Here is a 15,538-nt window from a genome sequence, read left to right as displayed (position 1 = left end):
CATTTGCATCGACGGGGGAAAAACAGGCCTTTTGGTGTGGATGTCTCTGTGTGCGCTTGTTTGATGTGCTGCAGTGAGACAAGACATGGATAACGAAAAGAATAGCAGTGTTTAGAGTGGCAGCACAAAAGGAATTAGCGTTACTGCAGGAAGAAGGGGGGGGGGGTCAAGGTCACACATAAACATACTGTACACACAGGCTGTCAGGCTAGTCCTTTTACAATGCATTTGTTTATTAACGTATAAAATAAGATTAAATATTCTTGATTTAACGACATTTTCTCTGAGCATTGTTGTTACTATTTTGAATTTGAACCACAGTGCTGCTGTTGCCATTGTGCCACTTTACCAACCTACAAAATGTAGGTGCAACCCACACATTAGTCAGACATAACACTCAGGACGGGTTGTATTTGGAATACGGACCCTATGGTCTAGGGATAAAGGATTTGAGGAGAACATCTAATTGTGTTATTATTGCCTCTGCACACCTGTGGTACACTCACACAGGTGCGCCGTCATCGTTTTTATTAGTCGGAGGAACTCAGTGTCCTCATGTCGTACCAGGGCTTTGCTCATCTTCAACCTGAGCAAAGGTGTAATCAGCCAATAACTAAGAACACCTGTGATGGTGTGCCAGGCCTTTAAACTGACGTGTTTGTCTTTTGTACATAGTGCATCATCACAACCCTATCCTGTTCCAACAGTGGATGAAAAACATTTATTTCTATGTAATGAAAACAAATATTCCTCTAATATTCCTGTTTGCGTGCAGCCGTGCGCACTCTCACGGCTCTCAGCTGTGTCTGACAGGGGTTGATGCCCGAACATGTCGTCAAATATGGAAAAGTGAAATGGATGGAGCCCCTTGAGCCACTTTGCCTCTCTGTCTTAGAATAGGATTATATATAGTTTTCCATTGATGGCAGACGTGTTCGACCATGTGAATACATTCTCCCCGTTTCATTCCTTCAGCCACCTCTTATTTTAATACTTAACAGGATCATTTGTGCATTTTATCAGAGGCCGATATGTTTTTTAATGAATGAAGACCATCATTACTATATAATGTATCTCAGGCAGTATTCACTTGACAGGTTAAATCTGTGCGCATACTGTGTAATCTGTGTAATACTACAATGAATACTGATTGTGATACACCCTGTAAGTGTGTAAGTGTGTGTGTGTTTACAAGGGTATGGTGATGATTTATGTGCACGTGATTCTGAAAGTAGGGGAGCACTCGTAGCCCCTCCCTTCCAAAAAAAAACAAAAAAAAAACCAGACAAAACAACAAATGTTTGCCAAGTGTGCTGAAACAGAAAAGGATGAATAACACTCCTTTTCCTACTAATGAGCAGAGCAGAGTGACAGATTTAACTGCACACAAGCCCACCCTACAGTGGAACTATTTTTGCTTTCCTCAAATGTCACTAGGTACTAACGCTGTGCCAACATTTTGACTTCAAAAGAACGTGTCTTGACTTTTACTCAAACGCTGTTACAATGAAACAGAAATAAAATCTATTAGCTGAGAGGAAAAAAAAGCAGTGAGCCAAAAATATAAAAACTATTTCTGAGCATCGCATGCAGATATTGAAGCTACAGTTGCTCCCAGTCAGACAGCCTTTATGAATACAAGGTTTAAAGTGTGACTCAAATACTGCATATTGTACAAACGGTGTGTGTGCTATTTCTTTAGATTCACTGAACATTTAGTCGTCTTCGTTGCACAGACAGAATATTTTTCTGGCATTTTATCAGGCGGTAAAAAGTGGAAAGCGATATAGGGTTACAGGGAGAGAGAGGCAGGGGGGCTGACATGCAATAAAGGCGCCAGTCTCGCTTTGAATCCTGGATTTCATGGCTACATGGCGTGCACCACACACGTTTGTGTCAAGTAATAAAACAGAAAATCAGTACTAATCAAATTAATAAAATTGAGTTCATAACCGTACTACTAATTATGCTCTTTTTTTTTTTTATTCAAATTTTTGTCCCAAGAAAATCTGGTGTGAAATTAGTACTAGTTCACAATGCAAGTGAGAAATCTAGTGAGAGATCTGTAAACAGAAACTAAGTTAATTGTATCTGCCTCTCGAAAGGAAACTTCTAGCACAATGTGTGGCAATTTTGTGTCCTTTCAAGTTGTGGCCCATTATTCTGCTTCCACTCTTGTGGCATTAATGGAGCATTATGGCCGGCGACTGCTAGATGGGGAGTAATGTTCCTCACAGTGCTGTATATACATTACGTCTTGTTTAAAAGTGACATGAAGGCTTATAGTGGAGAAGCAGGGACAAAGGCCTGAGAGTGTACTTAAAATGTCCTTTTGAGAGAAGGTGCATCAACTTTAGTAGTTTTTTTGTGGACAGCAGCCATTTTAATTCATCAATAACTTAGTAGCTTGAGGCTAAAAATCCAAATAATATGACATGATAATAATCATCTGGTACCTTGGTCTGGGTGAAAGATATGCTTATGTTCAATATTCTATTTGGTCAAGGTGGGCTGCTTCAGTCAAAGTACTGTATTTCAGTTGTGTAAGTCAGTGTATGAAATCTGCAGAGTGCTTCTTGGGAGGAAGAGGAGAGGTGTCGTTCCCTTTCTTCGTGTGGTTTGGGCATATGGAGAGGAAAGGGGGGCAGAGCATACTGGGAAAATTAGTCACTTACCCATCACTTTAACAAAGTAGGCATCAGCTTCAAAATTGTTCTTCAAAGCGTGGATGATCAAGTCGTTTTTGCCCTCTGCATGGCTTAGAACCAGCATGTCTAATATGCCCTGCAAATGAAGACAGGCATTTAGATAAGGGACAATGGGAACATGGCGTGTGTGTCTTCTGATGTACATTTTTATCCCTCTAACATACTGGGTGACTGATCCAGCACTATCTCATCATCTCCATTCCTCCCTCTTTCCCTTCTCTTCACCAGCTCCTTCTTTCCCATTTATAAATTCTCTCTCAAGCGAGCGAGAGAGTGAGGGACGAGAAGAGAGACGGAGTGTTGGATTGAACAGACAGGCCACATTAGCGGTAATAATTAATTCTGATAAGACAAGCACATACAGTAGATTGCGCTACAGCTACTGTACTATATGCAGTCGCTCGTTATGGGTGTGAGTGGGAGTGTGTGCAGAAATATGTGATGTGAGCATGCACTGTGTGAGTGTGTGTTTTCTACTGTGCAAGGCTACATCATCACCGTCTCCATGGATAGACATCTAGGTAGGAATGCTGGAGTAAAAATAGCGACATGTATAAAAGGTGTACAATAAAACAACAGCAGCAGAGCACACAGAAATGATAAATTACAGTGCTTCACCTTGTGAATACAAAGTTACTCTATGCGCTTTAAATGGCATTACTGATCACAAACAAACGGTGGACTGAACACGACACTGTCCCGTCCTATTCCCGTACAATGCTGGAATATTACTTGTGAGCATGAAAGGAAAACCATCTACTGAAATCATTTTGTTGACGTCAGTGTGGAAAAAAGCTTGACACATAATCCACTTTCCTGCATTAGAGAAATCAAATATTCTTGTTTGCTCTGTGAGATTTATACATTTCTTCTTCTCCATTTGGCATCAAGTTAATACTGTAGACATTCTCATAAAGTGATGTTATTTAGCGGTACGTCTAAATATGTCATGCCAGTATCACTGTAGATGTCTGTGCATTACTGAGGCAGATAACACTGAGGGGAGGGGGAAAAAGGGGGTGGACTGACAGAGGAGAGACAGAGGTCATGAAACGTGTGGAGAAATGGAAGAGAACAAACTAAGAGAAAGAAATGGTCCTGTGTGCTGTAGGTATGACCAAAACAAGTCCTGGACGGCATGAACTCAACACAAACTACTCACATCCTCATAGATGTCAAAGAACGTTGCCATGACAGCATTTTGGATGGCTCCCAAATCGGATTGGTCCCAGTGGATGTGAAACATTCTTCCAACACTACGACAACTGGCGTTGTTACAGGGCACGTTCTCCAATAGGAAGGCCTGCTGACCACTGGGAGAGGCAGATAGACGGACAGAGAGAGAGAGACAGCGAGAGAGAGAGACAGAGAGACAGAGAGAGAGGGGGAATGCATGTTATCTTGACAATGAAGCAGGCAAAACAGGAAGATTGTCAGCTGACTTACTACACAGCGGTATTCATGAGCACAGCCGTGTACTGACAAACACCCCCCCCCCACCACCACCACCACCACCAACTCTCTCTTGCGATGAGCTGGACAAAAGGGACCAAGCAGGACTTTTCTCCATTCAGTCTGCTGGTTTTATATCACAATAATGTGTCAGAGCCGGGGGTCTGATGCTTAGAACCACTTGGAGGAATCATTTGTACAAAGAGCAAGACATAATAGAGCTATATTTGTTACAATAAATAGCCCACAATCCTTAATGTGTCTGACTGAACTTTAGTCAGTGACCTCATGGAATTTCCTTGGGCTTTTATGACCAAATGACATTTGTTATTTTTCACTGAAAACAGCTTTGAACCAGAAAATGAGTCGTTGTCCTTAAAAACACTCTGTCCATAACTCCTACTTAGTTCACCTCCGACAAAAGTGTTGCCTTCAAGGGAGATGATGTATGAAATGCAATGTTTCTCTGTTAAGACTATAACTATTATTAATAAATCTCTAATCTAGACCCCTCTGCAATCAATAATTGTCAGCAAACTCTAATGTATGATTCCTCAGCAGCCACTGAAAAGATAAGCTGTTGTTTGTCGGCTGGGTTTTGTGCAAAAGGCAGGACTGAAGCAGCACTTTACAATATACATATGATTTAAGAGCACATAGTCAATCTCTGGGAGCTGGTTTCTAGCTTTCGCAGAGGCATGGCTATGATCGCAATTTCAAATACACAAATACACTGTATGTTAAGTTTTAGGCTGGATTTTCTCTTTTCAAAATAAGAGCACCAGTGCTAAAGAGACTGAAAGCTGCCTGAGGCTGGAGCCCCGAGCACCTGCGGTAGTACAACATCCACAGGCACTGCTCTGTTGCTCTGCTGCACCTACAGTGTGTCTACCCCAATCAGGAATAAATTACCTTGATACATATTTGTAACAAGACACAGAAAATATTTACTTCCTTATCGACAAACAATAATCATGTAATGCTTTTCTTGATTAGATATACAGCAAGCTTTGCATTGTTGCAAACACAGCCTGTATTTGGCCTCTTTTTGCAGGTGTGGACAAGTGCCAAGTAATTTACAAGAGCTGAAATAAAAACCAAGTACTCTGGGACCCTATTTCATTTTTTTTTTTCCATTTCTCCACCTGTACTTTGTGTGCTCAGTCTTTGCCACCATCTCCCTTTGGTTCTCTGGGGAGATTGAATCCCCCTCTTTCTCTATCTATGTGTCTTTCTGTCTTTGGAAACTGTTCTCTGTACCTGTTCTTAGATCTCTGTGGGAGTGGCGCCCAGGAAAAAAAAAAAAGACTCAGGTCTAAAAATAGACTATATCGTGAAAGCCCTCCCTATTTCAGGATTTTGAATCACACGTTTTTTTTCCTCTGCTCTATCCCTCAATGCAAGTGTCTTGTGTGGTCTGCCTTCAGACCGCAAGCTAAGAGACTGTTGGGACATCTGTCATGTAGAGTGCTTTAAAAACTTTAAAGACTGTGCGAGGGAGTGTTGGAAAAGCATAAAAATGTGAAGTACTTGCAGCAAAATATTCACCTGTCACAACGTCAGAACACAGCAGACACATTAGGCAAAAAATCTATACTATACAGCAGGGTCTCTGTGTGCTCAGTACACTGAATGTGGCAGATGTCAGGGTAATAAATGCAGGTGTTACAGCTGGCTTCAACCACCCAACCCAAGTGGTCAAATTGGTACTTGAAATGCGCTCTATAAGCCTCTCTGGCACTCTTAGCCTGGTGTTTGAAAGACGGTTGCTGAGTGAATAAGCAGCAATGGAGCCAATTAACTCCCCTTTGTTGTTATTGTGTTGCATCATTGTAGTTTTTTCATAGAGTATCTAATGGCTGCTTTTTTTTCAAAAGGTATACAAGCTATGTTAATCAGCAGCTTAGTTCATCGGTTCAACTGAATTTTGGCAGTGCTGGATGGTTTAATGTACGACCTTGTGCTGCAGTGCACCAACCTTTTGCATGAAAACTCTGATGAAGACATATTTATTCAGATTATGATGCGTGGCAATAGGAAAACTGCGTGGTTTCAAAGTTCAACTTCTAAAATATTACACACATTTCTTAACTCGCTTGAAATGGAAAGATAGAATTAATTTTAATAAATACAGAATAAACAGGAATCAGAAAGTCAAATGATCACATTATATGTGAACCTACAGGGGGGAGAGAAGAAAGATTTTTAAATATCAGCTTTAAAATGTGGACTTACAGTCAACTTTATAGGGTAAAACTCACCCTAGAATTAATGTAATCCTACTGCTACAAAGGTAATGTTCGGGGGACATGAGTTCAGAGTACAGAAGAGGGGGAGAGAGGGAGGGAGGGAGAGAGAGAGGAAGGGAGGGAGGGAGAAAGAGAGACTGTAGAATTGGCAAGAGACAAAAACAGGATCTGTGAGAGCTATTCCAGATAATGGAGCCATCAGGGGCTAACGTTATTGTTAAGCTGGCACTTTGGCTGTGGAGCTCAACTTATTTTGCAATTGTTGACAAAATGTAAGTTAAGATTAAAGCCACAGTCCCAGAGCCCTCGTGTCAGTAATGATATACGAGTGAAATTTGGAATAACACTTATGCTAGCTAACAGGCTGCAAGGAAATAACGTTAACGCCTAACGTTACATCCAAATTGTGATGGCTAATGTTCACTAAATCAAAACAACTTAACCCCATCAGGCTAATTAGCAGTGCAAAGCTTTACACATCAGCACAAAAGCCAATTCAGGCTGTTATAACACTTGTGGATGGTAAGGGTTATTCGTTTTTGCCGTAAGACACAAAGTTTACATCCGTGACGGTGATCTTGGCAGTAATTGGTGTATTCTGTGTTATCTTCAGAAGGAGCAATAAATGACCATAAAGAGATCAGCTTCGCTTAATAATCAAACCTTAAATGGTTTTTTCCCATTTTGTGGTGGAAGCTGATTTATTAGCTGCACTTCACTCAGGCAAACAAATTCACTTTTTAATTTTGTGGCTACATTTCAAATGCTCCCTTAAATTTTGTCTGACACTTAGCTGGAATCAGCAGCTGGCACTGCAACATTAGCAGTAAGTGCACTGAAATATTCTGGGTATTGTACAGCGAGGAAGGAGTTGCTCATTTGCTCACAAATGCTCTTTAAGTAGGAAAGGTCTGGATTCAGCTGCCATCTGTATTTAAAACTCTGCAAAGTTAAAGAAAGTGCAGGAATTTAAGTAATTCCTAAAGCAACAGCGTCAATTCAGATGACAATTTTCACTGTAGACACGCTGGTATTTCAGGATATCTGTGTCTCTCTGTGTGCTGAGAGGCAGCGTGGGGTGGGGCTGGGGGCTTGTTCTGGATTAACGGACTTTGGCTGTGATTATACATATACTAGCTGAAGGTTAGATTAAATGTCATTCCGTGTAATCCATCGATACTGCATATGTACTACTAGACCCTTCCTCCCTTCTCATTAGGCTCAAAGCTAACAGCACTGCACCCACAGAACAGGACCGCTTGTCTTGAAGGACCTGCCACTGCAGCACCTATTGGTCAAGACACACTGCTAATGGTGAGCACTGATTGGCTAGATAATCAGCCTCCAGCTGCAGGAAATTGTTGCAGTTTTTCAGGGACAGCATATGTGTATATGAGTGTGTGTGTGTGTGTGTGTGTGTGTGTGTGTCTGTGTGTGTGTGCAGAATGAATTGCAGCCATTTCAAAGTTTCAGGCTGAACTTTAGGAGGCATTTGATTGTTATTCACCAATGTGTGTGTGTGTCCTTTCTGAGATTTTTGTACTTCAAAAGAACCTCTCTCCGGCACTGCAGGGGTAGTGATGGTGGAGATGAACTCAAGGTCATGAGGTAACTCTCGTTCTCTCTCTCTCTCGTTCTCTCTTTCTCTCTCTCTCAGTCGGTATTGTGTTGACTGCAGTAGGCGTGACTGCAAACCTACTGACGAACACTTCCACTAAATACACACTTAATGAACACATTTACACACAGAAACGTCCATACCGACAACTACATCAGAGCATCGTTCACAGAAGTGTCCCGAGCCACCCATGAACATCCGTATCAGGACAGATCTGGGCATATCTGAATGAATCATATCGGCTAAAATGAACGTCATCAAATGCATATGTGAGCGTTGTGAATGTGAAAGATTATTCACAGCACCGACGCAAATAACACCCAGACACCCCGCTCGGCTAACTAAGCCTTTATCTCTCCTCTCTCTTTCTTGTTAGTGAAGAACAATGCACCAAACGTTCAGGTGGCAGCGACTCAATTCTAGCTGGAGCTAACTGGCAGATCACATCAGCTGTTGCTAATTCATGTTAATTCAGTGAGTAGTTTGATGACCAGAATCAAACTTGGCTGTTTTGGGTTTGTGTACTCTGTGCAAGATGGCGTTTGCATTCAGCCAAAGATCATTTGTGACGGAACATACTCCACTTGATAACAGAATGGTACAACTATGAGCGGCTTTTTCTTTTCTCTAACCAGAGCGAGGTGTCCTCTCTCTGGCTGTTTGCTTTTTAGCAGTTAAAGCTCATTTACTTAACAGTTAAGGGGTGGCACATTCAGCAGGGGACAGTTGTTATGTCTTATGCTGCTATGTTGCAATGGAAATTGAACGCAGCATGAAATGTTTTCATTTTGTTTGGTGTCAAATTCTCCTGCAATTAAGCAACAGTGAGTAAAGCTGTTAATTCTGCAACACTGATGTTAGTTTGGAAGAAAAATCCTAAAATGTGATTAACTGTGTGAGGAAAAACTTAACATTTCACCAAAATGTGACTTTAAAAGTGAGAGCAACATGACTTCACCAATGTCAGCGTGTGTGCATGTGTGAGGGTGTGTGCCTGGGGGCTTTGATTATTGTATGAACAGTGTCAGCGTTGATGTGTGTGTGCCTGCGAGGAGTCTTCCTCTCTTCCTAGGTCTACCTGTCTCTTCCCTAATTGGCCTCCAGAGGGGCAGTCAGCTGGGAGGAGGCTGACCGGCTGATCAAGATGACCCGACTCTCCCTCCACCTCTGAGAGGCCTCTGCTACCTGCCCACTTTTACCGCTCCCCCACCCATCCATCCCTCACCCCTCCATCGCCCCCCCCACTCATCTCCCTCAACCCGAGGAGCTACACTAACCCGACAACCTCTTTATTGATGTCACTCCTTTCCTCGTCTTTCTCATTTCCTCTCATCTTCTCCTCTGCTACTCCCCTCACCTCCATCCACCCTTCCATCTGCATTTGTTCAACATTTTCGCCTTTTCCCCCCACCAGTCACAACACCAAGGGCTCTGGTAAAATGCCTTCTAGCCATGTGTGATATTTGCAGTGTGGATGCATTTAACGATGCTCTTTACAGTTTTCATGATGGAAGCAGCACAGTGGCAGACGCCTCGGTACTTTCTCTGACATCATAACTAACGTCCCCCTTAAGCCCTCTGTCTCTTGATGAAAATGTCTTTCATTTAATCAGGCAACTTGGTCAATTATTCAACTTTTGAAATGACTGTTTTTGTCAAATGGACTCTATAAAATCAAACCAGGGAAAAGTGTCTAGTTTTCTGTTTTGGGTTTTGTTTCCTCTTATATCTATTTTTTTTTTTCTTCTAATATATTCAGAAAAAAAACCCCAGAAAGCTTAGCATCTGCTGTAATGGCTTTGTGTGTGTCATAATTACTAGTCTTAGAGTCCTTATATAAAGGCTCTAGAGAGTGTGGTAATTGTAATTCTTGTCAGTAAAGTTAGTTCAATTACTGTAATCCACTCTCTAATGCTTTAATATCTTTTTAGTCCCTCTGTTTCATTTTCATCTTGAGGAACTTTCATCTCCTCCACTGCTATTATTCTTCGCCTTTATGGGAAAAGTAGAGCAGATGCACACATAAGTTCTGTGGACGCAGAGAGTTAACAACAGGTTTCACAAAATGAAAACTTAACATTCACTTTCTCTGGATTTAGTCAGCAATAGCAGCATTTTTAAGGCAGAAACACAGAGACAGTAGGGGTGGGAGGTACGTCGGCACAACCACCGTTGTGATGGTGTGCTACGACATAGATTTTGTAATAAATCAATAATTCTAAAAAATATGGCACTTAATTTGTTTCAAAAGTGCAGTAGTGGTCATATATATCTGGTTGCAAATAAAAAATATCAAACACATCTTCTACTTTCTTAGGTTATAAATCATTACAGTGTTTCCCCTGACATTATCTTGGGACCTATTGGACCCCTGCTGCTCCTCACAGACGAGGAATTAATGACATCGTTCATTCATTTGTTTCTTATAGTAAATAAATACATGCCATTAAGCAATAGGTGGACTTAAAGACTTGAAATTTAGAACAATAAACCTGTGTTACAAACTGAAGGAGTGGAGTTTGAAAGACACGGAGGATTCAATGTCGGATCAATTGGTTTTGGAGCCGGACCCATTTTAGGAAGGAAAAAAAATCATCATATCTTCACCTCTTCTTCTTCACTTATCCCCATTCTTGTTAAAATCTGTCTCCAAAGCAAGTCCCGAATACCTAATGGCTCTCTTAACACACACTAAGCTCCAGTTGGAATGACTCAGATGTAACAAGTCACCAAACTACAGACAGATTGACAGTAAGAGAGAGAGAGACTGACAGAAAGAGAAAGAGAAAGAGAGACGTGGACAAAAGGTGAGTGAAGGCAAGGAGTGGGCAGCTCCGCGTAGATGAAGTGACAGTGAGACAGTGATATGTTGTCAAGGCCCAGAGATGCTGTGGTTTCTCATTCTGCTAGCCACTGTGGTGATGAGCGCAGGCAGTGACTCACGGCAACGCACAATCAAAGTCATAGTACATCCTTTGGTAGTGTCACTTATCTACACGGCCCGCCTGCCGTCGCTCACTCTTTCATCATCTGGGTCTCTGCCTGGATGCTTCCTCGCCTCTCACTCTGTCGTGGTACAAAGTCAGCTTTTTTTTTGTTTTTTTTGAGTCTGTCTTTATTTGTGGTTTTTGTTCGCAAGATCACAAAACAACAGCTTACAAATGAGCTTGTGTCACAATAATGTAAAACAAAGCAAAGCAGGAGAATTCAAGTACTGCATCCATTCCTCTTCCATAAGAGAAAGGAATCGCTACCAGCTGCAAATCTAAATGCACCGCAATTCATATCAAGGTTAAATTAGTGTTATTAGATTGCCAATGAAGCCTGGCTGGGGAACAATAAACACTTGAATAACACTAAACAGTCGAGTAGCTGAGTTGATGGGTGGAAGTGTGTGAAAGATCAGTGCTAAAGCCTGGGTCTGACTTTGGGCACTGGGCTTGAAGTCCCCATCTGTCACTGCGGCACTACAACCCCTGTGGCCTCAACACTGGCTTTGTTAATATTTTCATAGGAATAATGCCCCAAAATGACTGACAGAGCTTCTGTTACAGTAACAGACAGCATGTAATGCTACATTCAAACATGGGAATTAAAAAGAAAGAGAGACATATTTTCACTTCTGTCGGATTATGATGGATAATCCAGCTTTTCCCTAGATTCACCAGCTTTTTAGGAGTAAAAGAATGAACATTTGGTCACTGGTGTCACTGTGTGACACTGTGTGTGTGTGTATGTATCTATATATAGTTTCTGTAAGTGCTGCTTTGTTCTTTGTTTATCACTACTGTGGCTAACTAGCTGCTCCAATCTGCTCTAAATGAAATGGAAAAATAAAACTGGTTGACATGCTGTGTATAGCGCAGGGTTAATTCCTAGACCTATTATACACTGTGTGCTGTGAGCAGGTAAATCAAATCATTACATAACCTGGATATAGGTTGACTTATTACTGTGTTATATGAACCCATGGCACCCACAGCAGAGATGCCCATATTCATATGCCCACACTGAAGATTAGAACTTCAAAGAAGCAGATGTGCTTTCTGTTAAATGAGGCACGCATGCACACACCTCCGCAGATTTTGCCGTAATAGCATTGCAGCGCTCCACACTAGAATGCAGCGTAATGACATTCTTTAAAACTAATCATCAAATGGCAAACACTCTCTTTCATTATGCTATTACTGAACAGCCCTAAAAAGCTGCTTAATTTTCTTTGTTTAGGAAGTCAGACCAGCCTCCCACCAACAAAGCTGCACTTTGGAAAGAAAATACAGTGCAGGACTAACAAGGGAAATGTCTTGCGCTACTCCAGTTTCCGCCCTGGTATTAGCCACAAAACAGAGAGACAAACACAGCTACCCTGCTTCCAACAAACAGAGAGGGATGGATTTTAAATGGCATTGCCTAGCAACAGCCTCCTAAGCTCTTGGCAGCTGCTTGGTTGGGTTGCATACTGATGGATGGAGACCCACACAGGCATATACACTCAGAGCAACACTAAAGCTTAAAGCGAGGGAACTCATCAAGGCATCAACGAGGTAAAGAGCAGTGAGCTTTACATAACCTAGACCATTAATTGTTCTGCTACCTGGGAGTGGGGACAGAACGAGGTGTTGTCTCGACTTAAACCTCAACTTTATCCCACATAAAGTAGATATTACAATACCGTCAAGTGAGCTGCTATCAGTTTCAACTACTGCACCGTTACGGCCCGTTACAATGACACCGATCAATAATTATTACGGACAGTCATGCTTGACGCCAATCACCACTCATAAAACAGTGAAAACATCTTTTTGATTCTAAGTCACGACTTTATGACTAACAACAGGTCGTTGATCCCAGTAACTAGATGTCACAGAAGTTTCATTACAAAGTGCTCATCAAAATTACGAGGCAAGTCGAGTGGCAGTGCAATAAAGATTAATGACTGTATCAGGAGTGAATGATCACTGCGCATTGCCACCAGTGAGATTTAGACCACAGGCACATATAGCACATAGCATGGTCTCTGCAACAGTTTCCCGTGCATCTCCTCTGCAGCATTGTGCAAACTGTCTGCAGCCAATGATGCCTACATGCTTGTGCTCTCGTCCATTCAGAGGAGGCCACTGCACTTCAGCAAGAAGCTACGGCGAGCAGACCTGAAACCCACCAAGCGACTGTAGCTAGTCGTTGCATATAAATGGCCGACAGCTAGCAGATAGTGAACAGTATTTGAAATCTGTCAGTTAAATTATGTTAAGTCTGTCACACTGTGTTAAGCTTATGCATGTCAAAAGCTGTGAATCCAGACCTCGGCTTTGGAGCAGCTCTTCCTAACGGTCTGTGAAGCTCAAGTTTAGCTCATGTAGGTGGATTGTAGGGCTGTCAACAGTATAATAGAGGGTCATCAGACTCATCACCAGTTCATCATTATTACTATAAGTGGACTTTTCCCTAAAAACAGCAAACTCATTTGCAATCACACCATCGGTAAGACATGCTATAACTGTATATTTGATGAGTAAGGGTGAGACAGACATAGAAGCAGGCAGTCAGACCAGTCTAGGAACGTTTCCAAACAAACCTGCTATAAAGTACATGTTTATTGCATGGAGTGAGGCAGACCGAAGAACCGAGTACAGAGAAGTTGTGATTTTGCTGGGCAACAACCTCAAGCAGAGGCTAACTACATTATTCTGTTACTGTCAGACACTTACTGACCTATAGCCTCGAGAGTTCCACACATAACCGTGTGTTTGTGTGAGTGTGTGTCCTGCAGATGTGCCACATCTCCCGCAGGCTTCTCCTGTCTGGCTGTTGATTCACTCTACTTTACAAAGACATGTGTGACATCTGAATATGCGTCTTTTCGGGCGACAACAGTCCCATTCTCTGGTATCTGTAAACAGCAGTAATCAGTAGCAATGAGCGTAAGGCGCATTATGAGCTGCTGTCATGTATTGGTGTCAGACACAAGAGAAATGACTTAGGTTCAGCTGTTTTCATCTGTGACCTCATTTCATATTCCAAAAATAGCTCCCTCTCACCACATACTGCTACATGTAAGGGTAAATGTTACATGTACACTCTGGCATACACACATGCATGCAGAGCAGCCCAGTGGAGGGTGGAGGTGTGACTATTTCTCCAGCGATAGGGGGCTCTTATGCAGCCAAGGTGGACCATTTTAACATCAAACAGTCACAGCTGGCAGGACACTCTGCGTCCCCGAGGGCAGTAGATGAATTAAGCGTGTAAGTGTATTTCTGTGAATGTGAAGCCTACCTGAGTAAAGAGAGTGGCCGGGCTACCAGCTGCTCTGACAGACAATCATAGTGGCCACAAAAATAGTCTGGTAGTCTAACCACATCTGCGTACTACGATTCGCTGCAAGGAAGCAACACTTTTGTCACTGCGATCAGAGCAGAGGGCTCTAAAAAGCTGCAGGAGCTTTGTTCTTCATCTACGTCATACTTACTCACTAAATTTAATAAGCATGGAAAACAGGAAGTTCTGCAAGGGCATATTCACACTACGCTGTTTTTTTTTTTTTCTTTTTGAAGAAAAGGCGCAGCCAAGATCACATTTTGTGCTGATATGGAAATCAAGCTGCTTGATGTATGTTTTTTTTACCAAGTGATTACTTTCAGCAGCTGCATGCAGTACTTCATCAGTACTACAGTCCTGGAAAGCTTACAAATCCCATAATTCAGCTGAAGTGCTTCCGTTGTGACTCTTTATGATGAGTAACAGCCTCTAAGATTATTACTACTACTTCTAAGGAAGCTATATAATCACATTTCCTTCACTGCTACAAATTAAAAGCAGGCCGCTCATCATCTTGGCTGTGATTGGCTGACTCATAGACACATTGCGTGTCACAGTACCTCAAAGAAAAAGTTTAACTTTAGCATTTAATTGACAAAATTGCCAAACCACAATCAGAATCATGCTTCTTTGATGGTTGTTATTGAGACTTAGTTTGGAGAGGTTGCCAGTGAAATTACCACTCAGACCTTAATATTCACTTAATGGTCCAGTGTGCATCTGACTGCAAAAAATCTAATTCTTGAGTGGCTGTTTTCATAATCAACACATACTTGATGTAGACTTAAATGAAGGGAAACTTGTAAAACTGTGACTGCACAAAATTTTGGAAGCATTTGCCCTTGAGAATTTGTATAGTTTTAGGAAATTCAAATGATCCTGTGCTTGGAGAGACTGTTCTGAGCCGTGCTGGCAGATAGTATGAGAGAGAACTGGCAGAAGATCAGTCCTACTAATAGGAGAATGTTCCCAAACAACCAGTTTTTTTGAATACATCAGCTGAGGTGAGAGGTGAAGACAAAAAAAAATAGTATATTAATCATTCTCACTCCCAAACTTAGAATTTGAACTCACTGGCCAGGAAATTGGGTTTGGCATTTATTACTGACAGGCCTCCATACTTTGAGATCATAGTTGCTCCTTTTGTTGAACTGTTTCCACCCCTGGCATGTCAGTCAGAGCAGAGTCAGAAC

General features: G+C 41.9%; 1 protein-coding gene across 1 annotated transcript in view; it reads right to left on the bottom strand.

Moving 5' to 3' along the window:
* Window positions 1-15,538, bottom strand: part of itfg1 (integrin alpha FG-GAP repeat containing 1) — a 116,718-nt gene that overhangs the window by 40,024 nt on the left and 61,156 nt on the right. Inside the window, exons 11-12 of the mRNA XM_070842417.1 lie at window positions 3,871-4,021; window positions 2,676-2,784 (exon numbers count right to left, since the gene is read on the bottom strand). Coding sequence (XP_070698518.1) covers window positions 2,676-2,784; window positions 3,871-4,021 — 260 coding nt within the window. The remainder of the gene's footprint in view (window positions 1-2,675; window positions 2,785-3,870; window positions 4,022-15,538) is intronic.

Source organism: Pempheris klunzingeri, chromosome 1 (genome assembly GCF_042242105.1).
Source record: "Pempheris klunzingeri isolate RE-2024b chromosome 1, fPemKlu1.hap1, whole genome shotgun sequence".
In the NCBI taxonomy this organism is placed as follows: Eukaryota; Metazoa; Chordata; class Actinopteri; order Acropomatiformes; family Pempheridae; genus Pempheris; species Pempheris klunzingeri.
The sequence above is the reverse complement of the archived record's forward strand: the minus strand, read 5'-3'. Positions and strand labels throughout refer to the sequence as shown.